The 16,236-nt window shown below is 42.3% G+C and overlaps 1 protein-coding gene across 3 annotated transcripts in view; it reads left to right on the forward strand.

Moving 5' to 3' along the window:
* STAG1 (STAG1 cohesin complex component) overlaps nucleotides 1-16,236 on the forward strand; it is a 352,185-nt gene that overhangs the window by 289,811 nt on the left and 46,138 nt on the right. For all 3 annotated transcript variants that reach the window (XM_075068598.1, XM_032778796.2, XM_032778798.2), the window contains 2 exons: nucleotides 4,763-4,937; nucleotides 8,957-9,096. In XM_075068598.1, coding sequence (XP_074924699.1) covers nucleotides 4,763-4,937; nucleotides 8,957-9,096 — 315 coding nt within the window. The remainder of the gene's footprint in view (nucleotides 1-4,762; nucleotides 4,938-8,956; nucleotides 9,097-16,236) is intronic.

The raw sequence follows: 16,236 nt of genomic DNA on the forward strand, positions 1-16,236 counted from the left end.
AATCTAGAGTATGTACATGACAGTCATGGAGCACTTGATTTTTAAGAGAAGATGAGAATGTTGCCTATATAGATGGACCGTGCCAGCTAGGAAGGTGAAGTGATGAATAAATTCCTTCCATAGGTTTTCCTCTAGGTAATTCTGGAAAGGCCTGTAGGTCTGGCTCAGAGAGAGTGTAAATGTCTCCATCTGGGGAGTGGAGGTTCTCTTTGGAGTTCGATAAGGCAGTTATAACTGAGGTGCAGTGGTAGGGTGTCCACCTTCTGTGTGTTGAACACCTTGGGGAACTCCAGCTATTTGACAAGAATCTTAGGTGTGGTTGGGCCCACTGTTTGTGTCTCTGGGAGTCTTGGGGGTTGGAGCGTACCACAGAGTGTGATCAGCTGAGGACAGGGGCTCAGGCAGCATTCTCATTGGCACTGAAGGGAACAGAAGAGCACTGTCCTTGATTGCTAGCAAATTAGAGAGTCACGGCCAATGAGCCATGGGGCACCAACAACAACTGGTAAATGCAATGCATGGACCATCCCGAACTATGTGATTTCCTGGTGGCTGCTGCTGGTGGTAATCTCTATGTGCACCATCTCATACATGATGGGCCCTAAAGAGAGGGGTGACCCTTCATTGGTCTCAACAAACTGAGTAGAGTTTTTGCAGGAGGTAGGACTCAGATTATTTTTGACAATTTCTTGGTTGACACAGTTACTAGATGTGCATGAGTCAACAAATGCCTCCAATCAGAGGTCAGGCATCACGGAGTGCCAGAGGAGAGGGGAAGACAAGTGATGTGCTGGTTAGGGATTCTCACGATTCCAGCAAAGTGGCAGCAGAGTGGCTTACTGTGAAGTGAAGTGAAGCACTGACCCAGCTCTGCCCCACCCCTACTCGAATTGGTTTCTGGCATTTCCCAGCCTGGAGGGGTTGTGGTTCTTGGCTGAGCACCATGCTGCAAAATGCTTGGATTCCTCACAGTGCAAACAGAATTCTAGAGCCCAGCACCGGTACTTGATTGACCTGCATTACCTATTGGGCTCCATTAGATTACTCAGTTGCTAATGACAAGTCCTGCTTAGGAATGGTCTGTGGGGTATGATAGCAGTTGCAGTACGAAGAGCAGGTGACATTAATTTGAAAAACCCCAGAACTGGGACAGTCTCCAATGAAACTGTCAAATAGGGGGACCTTGGGCTCTCAGGTAGCAGGTGTGAGGGTCGGGAGCTCACAGGCACCATCCTGGCGTGTATACCTGAGCCTGAAGGACTGCATTCTAATCTCAAAGTGTGACTCTCCCTACTTCTGGTCCTTGTGGACTGTTCAAACTGTATGCTGCCAGGGTGTGAGCAGCCTTCTTATGGTAGAGTGGGACCTAATTTGGTGGTTGCGGTGGCAGTTTGGAATAGTGTTGACCGTCCGTCTTGGAGTCAGATATCAGCAGAGAGGAAAGCCAGAATCAGGGTTGAGGAGTCAAGCCAAGGGTGAGAACCAGAGTCAGGAGCAGGGCTGGGAGCCAAAGATTAGACTGGAGCTGCGGTGAAAGCCGGAACAAGGGCTGGAGGCAGGAGCAAGGCACAAGCACAGTTGGGGGTGTGGTACACACTGAGCTACTGCTCTATTGCTGCCACTTCAAGGCTCATGTAGCAGTCCACAAGCTCTTCTGCCCAATCAGGAAGCATGGTCATTTGGCGAAGGCTCATGGTGCTCAGCTGAGCTTGCTGGGTTGCCTAGTGATGAAGCTCGGAGCCAGCTGTGCCCCTGACACTAATAACTGAGGATAAGATTTAGTTATAGATATTTTTAGTAAAAGTCATGGAGGGGTCACGAGAAATAAACAAAAAATTCACAGCCTGTGACCTCTCCATGACTTTTACTAAAAATACCCATGACTAAATCTCTGCTCCTGGGCCCCACTGCTCTGGGGGGCCCCTGCTCCAGCGGTGGGGGCTAATTGCCCCTGGTGGCCCACTACTCCGAGGCCCCAGAGAACCGCTCTTCCAGTGACGCCTGCGACTGCTGCTGCTCGGGTGGTCCCTGTGGCCACCCTTGGAACTGATGCTGGTTGCTCCCTGGGGCCTCTGCTCTGGCCACACCTAGGACCACAGCTCGGGTGCTCCCCGGGGCCAGCTGCTCAGGGACATTCCAGCAGCAGCCAGTGTGGCTGGCCCCATGGCCGCTCCAGCAGCTACTGGCCGTGGAGTGCCCAAGCAGCTGGCCCTAGGGTCAGCCACACTGGCTGCTGCAGCTGTAGAATTCACAGAGGTCGTGGAAAGTCACAAAATACGTGACAGAATCACAGCCTTACTAATAACTAACCTCCCCTCCTTTTGTTCCAGGAAATCAGTGCCTAAAAAAGCAGTAAATGCATATATCATTGGCAAGCTGGCATATTAAACAACATGTGAAGTTCAGTTTTGTTCTAGAATTCTCATCTTCTGCAGCCAACTTCAAACAATTTTTATCTAGAAGATTTAGGGCAACAACACAGATATCTGTTACAAAGAATTATGACTGAGACTCAGGCTTACAGCAAGAATCAAGGATTTGCTTAGTTAGCAGTGTGTTTTTTATCCTTTTCCCAGACTAGTGCCTTAACTCATCCATTCCCTCATAATTTATTTCATTTTGGATGTAATTCTAGTTTTTCTATCTACTTTTTTTAGAGATAACTTACCCCTCTCATTAGTTTAGTTTTTATGTAACTCTTTGAACCAATTGCGACAGGCTGGATCACAGAAACCCCGTTAGGACTGCCACCTAATGTCCCTAGATTACCTCTGAGCCCATTTTCCCTGCCAGCTTGGGACTTTAGTACCTTGCCTTGTTTGAGCCAGACACGCTTGCCTGCTGCAAACACACATCCAAGTCTGAACCATGTGCCCCACAAGCTGCAAGCTTGACTGAAAACATCTTTAGAAGTGCTCCTGTCTCCAGTTGTCAGATGCCCAGCTCCTAATGGGGTCCAAATCCCAAATAAATCCATTTTACCCTGTATAAAGCTTATGCAGGGTAAACTCATAAATTGTTCACCCTCTATAACACTGACAGATATGCACAGCTGTTTGTCTCTCCCCCTCCGCTCCCCCGGTATTAATACTTAGTCTGGGTTAATTAATAAGTAAAAAGTGATTTTATTACATATAAAAAGTGTTATTGCTTGGAACCACTTAAAAACTAGACAGAACAAAATAAATTACCAAGCAAAATAATATAAGACATGCAAGTCTAAGCCTAGTACAGTAAAAACTAAATGCAGGTAAATCTCATCCTCAGAGATGTTCCAATAAGCCTCTTTTACAGACTAGACTTCCTCCTAGTCTAGGTCCAGCAATCCCTCACACCCCTGTAGTTACTGTCCTATATTCCAGTTTCTTTCAGACATCTCCTTGGGTAAAGAGGCTATCTTTTGTGCCAGCTGAAGACCAAATGGAGGGGTTTTCAGGGGCATATATAGTCTCCCTTTTGTGGGTGGAAACCCTTCGCTCCCCCTATGTACAATCCAGCTACAATATGGAGTTTTAGTGTCACATGGGCAAGTCACATGTCCATGCATGACTCCTTTTTCTACAGGAGGTTCCCAGGAAAGCTCAGATGTGGACTGGTGTCTATCAAGGTCCTTTATTAGCTTAAGTGTTTCTTGACTGGGCTCTTACTGGGAATAGTTTTTTCTCAAGAAGCTGACCAAATGCTTCACTGAGGCTACTTAAAATCAAACAAGTACATAGCCAATATTAATAACTTTGAATACAAAAGTGATACATGCATACAAATAGGATGAATATATTTAGTTGATCATAACGTTTGCAGAACTACATTACATGGCATATCTAGCATAAAACATATTGCAGTTATGTCATATTTACACTCATAAGCATAATCCTATAAAGCATTATGGGGTGCAATGTCGTACCAGTGTACATTCTATCTTTTATCTCAGTTTTCCCTTGTTGCAGCATCTTAACTTTTGGGGGCAGTGCAGTCTGGTGGATAGAACTCTAGACTGGAACTCAACTGACTTGGACTCAAGAGTCTTGTCACTAGCCTGCTAGGTGACCCCGAGCAAGTGATTTCAACTCTGTGTACCACAGTTTCCCCATCTGTGAAATAATACTTGCCTTTGTTGCAAACACTTTAAGAACTATGGATGAAAATCTAGGTATTATTATGGTAATTTCATTGTTGGATATTTTATTGAAATCTTCCAGGAGCTATAGAGTGTCAGAGTAGGGATCTGTCACAGTATGTATCTCTGCAGAAGAGATAATTACCTGCTGCCTACTCAGCCCTGCAAATGAGCATGTGCAACTTCTATGGATTTCAAGGAAAACTGGGCACTTTTGATCTTTTGTTCTTGTAAGATAAACAGCAGTGATAGATCTTCACTCACTAACCCACGCACCTATCTTAGTGTTGGAAATTTTGTTAACTCTCATTTTCCTTTTTCCAATTCTAATTTGTTTGTTTCAGTAATAAAGAACTGGCAGTTCAAGGTAGTGGGGGTCCACCTGATGCCACTGGAAAGGTGGCAAACAGTATTCTGTTAGAAGTCAAAGGTATAAAACTTAAAGAGTTACAGAAGTTCCCTGTGATCTCCTTCACAAAGCATGGACCCAAGAGTATCAAACTATCACAACTCTGCATTGTTACAGAAGGGCAATTACCAGTTAGTGATGGGAAAATGTCTAGAAATTATATAAACAGCATATTTATATTTTAAAATGATCTTGACCCTTATGGGTTAACTGAATGCAGTAACTTTGTGTTTCAGGCTTTCATGCTGCTCTGTGATCTCTTGATGATTTTTAGCCACCAGCTGATGACTGGAGGTAGAGAAGGTCTTCAACCTTTGGTGTTCAATCCAGACTCTGGGCTCCAGTCTGAACTCCTTAGCTTTGTGATGGACCATGTCTTCATTGACCAAGATGACGAGAACCAGAGCATGGGTATGTTTAGCCATCATGTTTTATACTTGTCCTCTCTCACCTGACACACAAGACTGTCAGGAAAAAATACAAATCTGTGCACCGAAATGTATCAAATGAAGTTCTTTGTTTTGCCTCTTGCTCTCTTTGGAGATAAATGTTGGTACACGATCAATAGTCCTGCACACCTTTACAACAGATAATGATGTTATAAAGTGAAATTTCATAGAGCATTTTCATTCAGAGGATGGGAGAGAGTATAAATGGCCATGGCATACACCTGTAATAGCATTCTTCCTTCATTGTTGTAATTTTTTTTAACACATCTATGTTCAAGACCAAATACTTTTCTGGAGATGCACTTTACTCAAACACAAGTTATTAGGCTCAATCGAAGATGAAATTTTATGGCCTTTGATTTAAAGAAGGTCAGATTAGATGGTCCTTTCTTGGCTATAAACTCAGTAAGTCTGTGAAAAAGTGGTCCCTTCCCTAAATAGTTCACAGTCTGAGTACAGGGTGAGAGATAACAGGTGGTGCAAGAAGCAGCTAGCAAGGAGAGCAGAAGGTGAGACGATTACAGTTAGTGTAATAAACAGCAGTTACAGCACATCAGATCCTCAGCATTGAATGTTTTGCAGGCATCACGACAGAGGTGAATTTTAAGAAAGGATTTTAAGATGAAGCTGTCCTTCTTTCCTGTCTGTCTATGTTCCTTTCTTCCTGCGGAAGGAACAAAGCATTTCCTTTAACTGTGAAAGAGAACAGATCAGATAGTGTTGCTTTTCAGCATCCAGGTGTCATGTTCTAGTTAACAACTGTTGTTTGAAAAGTGCTTTGAAGTGCTATACTATAGCTGAATATTATTTACTTGTTCTAATCCTGATACCAATTTTGCTCTTCCTAACAGCTGTGCTATGTAGTATTCACTTTCAGAAAAACTTCATTCAAATGTAGCTAATACTTCTGCCTCACAACCATGCCTTCTGCTCTCTGTATTTCTTTTCAGATATGAAGATACCTGATCTGTGTATGAAACATAAGGAGAGAGCGATCTCCTACCATAGTAAAGGAGCAGATTGTTGTGCAAAAATATCAGGAGACAGATCCTGAATTTGACAATCCTACATTTGCTGATGAAAAAGTGAGGGTGACTTCTGCATCCTCTCCATCTGAAAATTCTGTTTCATTCCATTAACTCATGAAAAGCATGGCAACTACTCGCAAATTACTAACCACCTCAATAGCGGAGAATTCATGCCCAGTCTTTGACATCCTTGGTCTTTGCTCTTCTGATAGAGTTTCACTGCCTGTGTTAGATGGTTTTCTTCAACTTGCAAAATTTAATCTGGTCAAGTACAGATTCTGTTCAGGTGATGTCTAAAAAGGCAGACAAATTATTCCACATGCTCCAAGACAATTTCTCATATTTCCCCACACATCTAGCCATGAAGTCTTTGGTTGTAGAGGTGGCTGTACAAAGATCTAAAAATGGACAGGTGCATACTATTCCTTCAAATAAGTCTGGATTTACTGGGGAGAAAAGTTTCTCTTCCTCTCTTTTAGGTTTAAGAGTAATGAATTACCAAGCTATAGTGACACACTAACAGTATAATCTTTGGGAAAAAATGTCAGTGTTCACCAAATCTCTCCAAGATAAACAGAGAAAACTCACATCTGCCATCATTAAGGAGGGACATTACGTTGTGAAACATGCCCTGAGAGCATTGTTTGATTCTTCAGGTTCTGCAGTTAGAATTGTAACTTCCGCAGTTTCCATTGGAAGATATGTTTGGCTTAGATCTTCAGGCTTTCTCTGAAACCAACTCCAGTGTTGATGATCTCCCCTTTAGGGAAAAGGATTGTTCAGTTCTAGAACAGATGAGTTTTGGGAAAAATGACAGAGCAGGTACAGCACTAGACTCTTGGGCATTTATCAGCACTCCAGGGAGAGTCCTGGAATATCAGTTTTCAGGTACCAACACAACAGAATTCATCATCTTCCTCTTCCTCATACATTACCTAAAGGAGACAATATTATCATCAACAATATCATCATCAACAGTCTTCTCAGCAAAAGAGATGGAGCTTTAAACCACAAACCAAACCACAAACAGGAGGCGAACCAATTATCTTCACAATCTACTGTGCCAGGCCTTAGGTTCCCAGGTTTGACATAATGCCTGAGAGTTGTGATCCAGTTTTAATCTAGTCTCATTCCTTTCGGAGACCATCTGCATCTAACTTCTAAACATCTATTACCACAGACAAGTAGTTTTAGAAATTATTCACAAGTATCCAATAGAATTCAAAATTATTCCTCCTCTCAATCGCCTCCTCCAATTCCTGTCCAGGGATCCCTTTCAGAAGAGCCTGTTGAGATCAGAGGTTCTGCCCTTCTTGCTCTTCTCAAGTACTCCAGCTGAGGCCTCACCAGTGCCAACGAATGTGGGATAGTTACCTCCCGTGACTTACATATCACACTCCTGTTAATATACCCCAGAATGATGCTAGTCTTTTTTGCAACTACATCACATTGTTGACTCGTATTCAATTTGTGATCCACTAGAAACTCCAGATCCTTTTCAGCAGTACTTCCACATAGCCAGTTATTCTCCATTTTGTAATTGTGCATTTAATTTTTTCTTCTGATACGTAGTACTTTGCACTTGTCTTTATTGAATTTCATTTTGTTGAATTCATACCAATTCTCCAATTTGTCAAGGTTGTTTTGAATTCTAATCCTGGTCTCCAAAGTGCTTACAACCCCTCCCAGCATGTTGCCATCTGAAATTATATAAGGATACTCTCCATTCCGTTATCCAAGTAATTAATGAAAATATTGAATAGTACTGGACTCAAGACTAACTCTTTCAGGCCCCACTAGATACATCTTCCCAGTTTCACAATGAATTATTAACTACTTTTTAAATATGGTCCTTCAGCCAGTCATGCACCTACCTTATAATAATTTCATCTAGACCACATTTCCCTAGTTTGCTTATGAGTATGTCATGTGGGACTGAGTCAAAAGCCTTACTAAAATCAAGATATCTCACATCTAATCCTTTGTTAAGGTCACCATTTTTTATACTTACCTGTGGACTTTTCTCACCTACACCTTTTGAACCTAGATTAAACACCTCCTTGCTAGGTTGGCAAGCTTAGGTAGCAGTACTGCCTCTACAAAGCAACTCTGACCCTTCAAGCCTTCTCTTCTTCCGGGCACAACTGCAACTTGAGCTGGAGGCAGAGGGAATTAGGGGAACATTGGTGGGGTCCTATTCATACCCTTGGCCCAGAGCAACCAGAGCTTGAGGGACATGCACATGACCGTGCCCATCACTACTGTTTGAAAAGGTTCTGTCCCCAAGTAGCTGGTTCAGTAGAGGCAATATAGTTAGAGAACAGGTGTTACAAAAGGTAAATGCCCTCCTTTTATATACCAATTGTGTTTTTTTAATCTGGTAGAATTCACTCTACAGTGAAGTGATCACTGTTCTCAATATTTGCATCTAATGTACTTTTTTACCAAATTGGTGGAATCTCATTTATTACATCGTGGCCTGTTGTTTTCACATGTTTGATTATTATATCTTGTTATTTTCATTCACAGAGGGTGTGCTTATGTTGCATTTTATGCTAATGTTTCTCACAATCAGGTGACATTTATCTTCTATTATTTGTTGCTATTTTGGGGTGCCAGGAATGTCAAATCAAAGCATGTCCTAGAGGTTTTCTTGCAAAAATAATTCTGCAATGTGATCGTTATTTCTGATTGTTCATATGTGAAATGCATAGGTTCACTGCAACCAGATTAAAGAAGCATCTGCAAATTGTTCTTTTGCCAAGATTGTTAACAAAAAAACAGCTTGAGTTTCACTCTTTTTGGTTTTAGTTTCTCCTGAAAGTACACTAGATATATTTTTGGCAAGTTTAATTTTACAAAAACTGTTGATTTTATTAAACAAAAATAATAGGGTTTTGTGTTCCCTTAGAAAACAGCAGATGTTAATAAATATTTTTTTTACTGTATTTAGAGGGAGATGAAGAAGATGAAGCTAACAAAATAGAGGCTTTACATAAAAGAAGAAACCTTCTGGCAGCCTTTAGCAAACTTATTATCTATGATATTGTAGACATGCATGCAGCAGCAGATATCTTCAAACACTATATGAAGGTATGATCTATATTTTTATCTTCTCCTCCTCCTAAATGAGCACATAAATTGTAGCTGGAAAAGTCTTAAAATATTAAGCCATTCTGTTCCTCTCTCTGCCAGTGCTGTTTTCTTTCCTGTTGCATATTCCTGAGTGCTGTCTCCAGTCTGATTTTAATTGATTACTGAGGTGCAAAAAGCTCTGTGATCAGGTTGCAGCAAATATATTTTTGAAATCATAGAGCCAGGTGGTTAACTTCCGCTTGTTTTTCTGCTTAATTTTCCCTAAGGTTTAAAGGGCCCTGAGTGCTTCCTAATATAATATATATTGTATGGACTTTTATGAAAGCCTGACTGTTATGGGAGCAGGAGTGATAAATTTAAAAAAAAAAAATCCTTAAAACTAGAGAGATGAAATATGCAAATGAAGCAGTGCATATTTATGAAATAGGCCAGTTGAATCATTTCACTTTCTTCATTTGTTATGATTTTGGGGGGGGTTTTACAGCTTCCTTCACTTCCCCTGTAGATCAGATTGATATTTTTAACTAATATGGCATTCCGACTTTGTGGGCATCTAGTAAAGTGTTCTAAAACAATTCACAATTGTGATTCACATTTTTCATATTAAATTCTTCCTCCCAATGGATTTGGCTCATAATTGTTTTCAGCTTAGTGAAAATGGCCCTGTTAAAGCACCAAGTATATATATATATATATTTAAAAAAACTTATCTGGACTCTATTCTGTTTCCACACTAAAAATGTAATCAGGTCATGATACTTAAGATACCCAAGCTACCATTAATTTTCAGTTCTGTGATTAGTTCCTTTTTATCTATCCAGACTAAATCTAATATAGAATTCCCCCATGTTGGTTGAAATACTTTTTAAAATAGGAAATAAGCATCTATCACATGTAGAAATTCCAAGGAAGTTTTAATACTAGCAGCACGAGATCTTCAGAGTGTGTCAGTCAGATTGAAGTCCCCCATAATGACGCAGCTTTTTTCTCTACGCATTATAGATAGGTGCATAAGGAGCCAGTTATCCTGTTCCCTAGAGTGATTTGGTGTTCAACAGTGATACCCCATCTTGTGCTTTATGTTAGAACATCGATTGATAAGTATGCAAGATAGGTTTCAGAGTAGCAGCCGTGTTAGTCTGTATCTGCAAAAAGAACAGGAGTACTTGTGGCACCTTAGAGACTAACAAATTTATTTCAGCATGAGCTTTCATGAGCTACAGCTCACTTCTTCGGACGCATCCAAAGAAGTGAGCTGTAGCTCACGAAAGCTCATGCAGAAATAAGTTTGTTAGTCTCTAAGGTGCCACAAGTACTCCTGTTCTTTATGCAAGATAATTTTCTTCTGAATTATCAGTGACTTGGAAACAGGAAATGCCATTTTTGACAGAGTGCTGCTTCCCTTCCCCTTTTGCTCACTCAGTCCTTCCTAAATAAAACATAACCAGTGATTTTAACATTCCAATCATGCAAGTCTTCCTATCAGATTTCTGTAATACTGACCAGGTTGAATTTACGCTAATAAATGAGCAATTCCAATTCCTCTTGTTTGTTACCTGGGCTCCTAGACAATTAAAGAATTACCCTCCCCTTTTGTTATTAGTTTACCGCACAGGTGACTACTTTAGCCACCCTGTCCCTGAGGAGACTCGGTCCCCTTCTACAGATGTAGAGGCCATCCAAACAATTTCTCCCCACAGAAAACCAAAACCCTCCACCACTTACCTGCTCAGTGGTTCTCTTCCAGAACCTTCTGCCTTCTATCTTTCTTCAGTCATGGGACAGGAGGGATCTCAAAGAAGATTACTTGGACGTTATTCTTCTTCAGCACTCGTCCAAAGTCCCTGAAGTCATCAACTATCTGTGAGATATCCCACAAGGCAGTGTTATTAGTGCTGATAAGAACCATCACCAGTGGATCCTCACTTGTGAACTTCAGAAGTCTATTTAATCGCAGAGTGACATCTCATGTCATGGTTATGAAAAGACAACACACTGTCCTGCTGTCTGCTTGTCCTTCGCCGAATATTCTTTTGATTCTTAAATAGTGAATCCCCAGCAAAGATTGTCTATCTTCCATGGACAGTTGGAGAACTCTGTTGTGTGCAACTTTGCTTTTCTTACAGGTTGGGCCAACCTACCATCTACAAATGTACCCAAATGTTATGCTTTGTACCAAATGGCTCTGGAGAGGTAACTTCCCCACGGTTTTCATATTGAGGACCTAGTATCAATTGGAATCTTCTTGCTGTGTGGAATTCCTCCTGGTCCTCTTATCTCTGGTGGCCACAATGTACCTATCCTCATCTGTCCAGCTTTGAAGAATGCTGCCCTGACACCTTGCCTCGGGTTACGAACTGCGAGGGGTCCTATCTGATTTCTTCTTTTTCTAACTCTTTAGTGACCAGCTCCCTTCTTCCTTGAACTAGGGTACTGATGTCTCCCAAACCTGGCTGTCTAGGAACTCCTCAGCATCTCTGATTCTCTATTTGCCTCTTCAATCCAAGAATCTTTTCCTCCAGCACAGCCAGCAGCTTGCACTTTTTGCACAGGAAGTCCCTTCTGGCTTCAGGCAGGAAAGAAAGCATGGCACATTCATTATAGATCACCACCACTTTTCTATTGCTGACCATCTTGAAGTTGTGTGTAGACCTAAACCTGGAAGGAAAACCTCTTACATTCCCTGTCTGTACTCCCTCTGAAACTTTTCTGTTAGCTGCCTCTGTTCATAGCATTTGAGTTTGCCTAACAAGTGACTTTTTATATCAATAGCATAAATCCCATTTCAGATGCTCCCAAGTCATTTTAGGAACCTGAATCCTACTGAAAGACACTTTGGCACTTTTGAGAATTTTATGCTTTAGAGTCTAACTTGAGGCCCTATTTTTGAAAAAAATTGACCTATGTCTGTGTCAGGCTGTCTAGGATGGCTCACAGATGTGAGTATGAACCTCAGGGCAGACTGTTACTAACCAGGTCACAAACGCCAAACTGGTTGCGAGTTCTGTGCTTAGATTTCTTCAAGTATCAAATGTGAACTCCTGAAGCACTATACCTATGGCCCTACCAAATTCATGGTCCATTTTGGCCAATTTCAGGGTCACAGGATGTTAAAAATCATAAATTTAATGATTTCAGATATTTAAATCTGATATTTCACAGTGTTGTAACTGTAGGAGTCCTGACCCAACTCTGAAGGCATCAGCGCAGAAGGAAGGGTGGCATAGTATGATATCGCAGCACTGCTGCTGGTGGGGTGCCGCCTTGAGTGCTGGGCACCTGGTCAGCTGCCACCACTCTCTGGCCACCCAGCCCTGAAGGCAGCGCAGAATTAAGGATGGCAATACCATGATCTCCTACAATAACCATGCAACACACACACACCACTGATCCATTTTTGGATTGGGACCCTCAGTTTGAGAAATGCTGGTCTCCCTCCGTGAAATCTGTATAGTATAGGGTAAAAGTACACAAAAGACCAGATTTCATGGTCCATGACACATTTTTCACGGCAGGGATTTTTATTCCCTTCTCCTGGAGTTCAAGTTGTGATGGGACATGTCTACCTGCACATCTCTCTTCAGGGGCATAGGGCAGGGGGAGCAATCAACAAAGGCTTTTGGCCACTGATGTTCCACCATGGTGTCTATAGGCCTTCTTTTATTGGGCAGGAAATTGACACCTTCTGTGGTAAACTGGTATATCACACTTGGTCATGTTTCTCTCCTGACTCTGGGGGTTTCCGGTTTCAGAGCAAACACTTTTATATTTACAAAACAGACACTAAAATATTACCTTATAACATGAGATACAGCTATTAAAAGCAAGATTAATGCATTCAGCAACTCGCAAACATTTCATATAGCTGAAACGCTAAATGCATTTCTATAGATCGTATACCTATTTTAACAATACTAACACAGAGATGAGCCAGACTAGTTTCCAGCTAAGCATTTGTCAGTGTTCAGTGTGTCCTAAGGGCATTAGCATGAGCTGGCACCTGGTCTGGCAAAGTCGTAGTCTGGCCTTAAAGTGCGTGAATCAGGAGTCTTTTCTCGCTCTTGCCCGTTTATGTTTTTCATCAGATGTGATGTACTTTAGAAGAGTGAAAGCAGCAGAGAATCCTGTGGCACCTTATAGACTAACAGAGGTTTTGGAGCGTGAGCAGGCCAGTCCTCGCCCACAGACAACCTGCCAACCTGAAACCTGAAACGTATTCTCACCAGCAACTGCACACCGCACCATAGTAACTCCAGCTCAGGAACCAATCCATGCAACAAACCTCGATGCCAACTCTGCCCACATATCTACACCAGCGACACCATCACAGGACCTAACCAGATCAGCCATACCATCACTGGTTCATTCACCTGCACGTCCACCAATGTAATATACGCCATCATATGCCAGCAATGCCCCTCTGCTATGTACATCGGCCAAACTGGACAATCACTACGGAAAAGGATAAATGGACACAAATCAGATATCAGGAATGGCAATATACAAAAACCTGTAGGAGAGCACTTCAACCTCCCTGGCCACACTATAGCAGACCTTAAGGTGGCTATCCTGCAGCAAAAAAACTTCAGGACCAGACTTCAAAGAGAAACTGCTGAGCTTCAGTTCATTTGCAAATTTGACACTATCAGCTCTGGACTCAACAAAGACTGTGAATGGCTTGCCAATTACAGAACCAGTTTCTCCTCCCTTGGTTTTCACACCTCTACTGCTAGAACAGGGCCTCACCCTCCCTGACTGAACTAACCTCGTTATCTCTAGCTTGCTTGCTAGCATATATATACCTGCCCCTGGAAATTTCCACTACCTGCGTCTGACGAAGTGGGTATTCACCCACGAAAGCTCACGCTCCAAAACCTCTGTTAGTCTATAAGGTGCCACAGGATTCTCTGCTGCTTTCACAGATCCAGACTAACACGGCTACCCCTCTGATACTTTAGAAGAGTGTCTTCCTCTAGGTTCTCTTTCCCTTTCTTATTAACTAGAAATGTATATTCCTAGGTTTTGTCCTAATTCCCAGAATCTTATGCAGACACGGGTGTCATGGAGTCCCCAGCCGATGCTCTGGATCTGCTCTCCACAAAGCCAGTCAGAACTTTGAGTAGCCGCCTCTCCCTTGGAGCAGACTGTTTTCTGGGCAAGAAGCTCACATGGCTTCACCTCCTGGGTCTCTCCTTGGAGCATTCAGCATTCTCTGCCCCTCTGTGCACTTCCCACAGTGAGTCTGCCCCGGTGGGATCCTGGGGAAGCCACAGGGTCCTGCACCCCCACTTTGCAGTCAGACGTGACTCTCAGCCAGCCAGTAAAACAGAGGTTTATTAAGATGACAGGAACACAGTCTAAAACAGGTCTTGCCAGTACAGACAACAGGACCCCCTTTAGTTAGGTCCATCTGGAGCCCCTAGGGAGGCCACAGCCCCATTGGGAGGCCCAAGCACTCCCCTCCATTTTCCAGCCTGCTTCCAGAAAACTCCCAAACCCTCTCCAGCCCCTTCTCTCGAGGCTTTGTCCCTTTCCCAGGCCAGGAGGTCACCTGATCTTTGTTCTCTCACACCTTTAGCATCCCCCTGAAAGGGGGGAAGGGCCTGGCCATTAGTTGCCATGGAGACTTCGTCACAACTGGCGTTCCATATGTGTAGATAGAGCCCTAAAATTCTATCTAAGAAAGATTGAGACAGCAAAAATTTCAACAGCTTTTCTTATGGTGTCAGCCCTAAGAAAATTTATCAGCAGTGGCTTGGTTAAGATTAAATATAAAATAAGTTTTTATTAATAAAAGAAGATGAGGATTTTCATTGAGTTCAAATCTAAAAGGATATAGTTAGAAATGGCTGAAAGCAAACAAAAATGAAAAAATGCTTTCTAATGGCTAAGACTAAATACAACAAGCTACACCCTCTGTTCAAGATAGTTTCCTTATCAATCTGCCTTCCAGCAAGATAGCTGTCAACCCTTCTGGTCAGGATCTTCAAAGTGCTTGATTCCTTTGTCTTTGTAGGTGAAAGATAACTTTGTGCCTCTCTTTTATAGTACAGTAAACATTTGAAATGGATTCTTCTGAAGGTTACCGCCCCACCCCCACCCCAAAGTAAAGTTAATTCAAGCTGTGGCACGTTTCTTCCCCTGCTGCTGTTTGCTAAAATGTAAATTGTTCTGTTTCCTGCAGTCTCCTCCCCCTGACATGATGCTGAGTGGTTCTCTCCTCCTCTTGTTGCCTTGATGGATCTGTTTACCTTTCATTCAAATTGCATTCCCACTGTTTCTTAATGAACCCTGGAAATATTTTCAAGGTGGCAGAACTACATTCCTTTACCTATGATGAGGCAACTTCACCACAGCTTGTCAAATACACTTTAAGAACATAATTCCCAATACGTTTGTAATTTTGAATTTCTCGTCTATGCATGCATCAGGCAATAACATTAATGATCAGTATGTCGTCACTTTCTATTGATATCTTACATGACATCTTTTTAGATACAGGTTATGACATTAGTGAGTGGGTACAGGGAACTGGTCAGTCCTGTTGAAACTCACTACCACTTACCAGTGAGCCCTCTGCCCTCTTGCATTGGAGTGCTGTTAGGGTCACACCTGTCTGATACTCTACCCAAATGATAAAATTCATTCTCTGTGGAGATTTGCACAGTGGCCACGTGGGGCTCTGCATATCTTCTCAAAGCAGTACAGATATAGTTTGTTGCCTCCGTGGATGCAGTTTTTGGCAAGTATGTCCTAAAGGAGATTGTTCATATAAATAGTTCTTTAAGAGATGCTATAACACAAGCTAGGGGAGTGATTTCCCTGCTCATGTACGCATACTCGTAACTAGCTCTCATCAAGCTAGCATGAGTATAAATAACAGTGTAGACATGGTGGCGCTGGTGGTGGCAGTGGAGGCATGGCTGAGCCACGCCAAGTGCAAACCCAGCTGGGTATGAGGTCACATGAGGGATACCCAGTGACTTCTAGATGGTTCAGTAGTGCCTGCAGTTTCCAACTACTGGATCTTCCATTCTCCTACTCTGTGGACATGTGGCGTGGTGATTGTTTCATAGTCTGGCATGACCTGTATTGATCTCCTGCTTGTCTGATCTACATAATACAATATATAGAACA

This window comes from Chelonoidis abingdonii, chromosome 8 (genome assembly GCF_003597395.2).
Source record: "Chelonoidis abingdonii isolate Lonesome George chromosome 8, CheloAbing_2.0, whole genome shotgun sequence".
NCBI lineage: Eukaryota > Metazoa > Chordata > Testudines > Testudinidae > Chelonoidis > Chelonoidis abingdonii.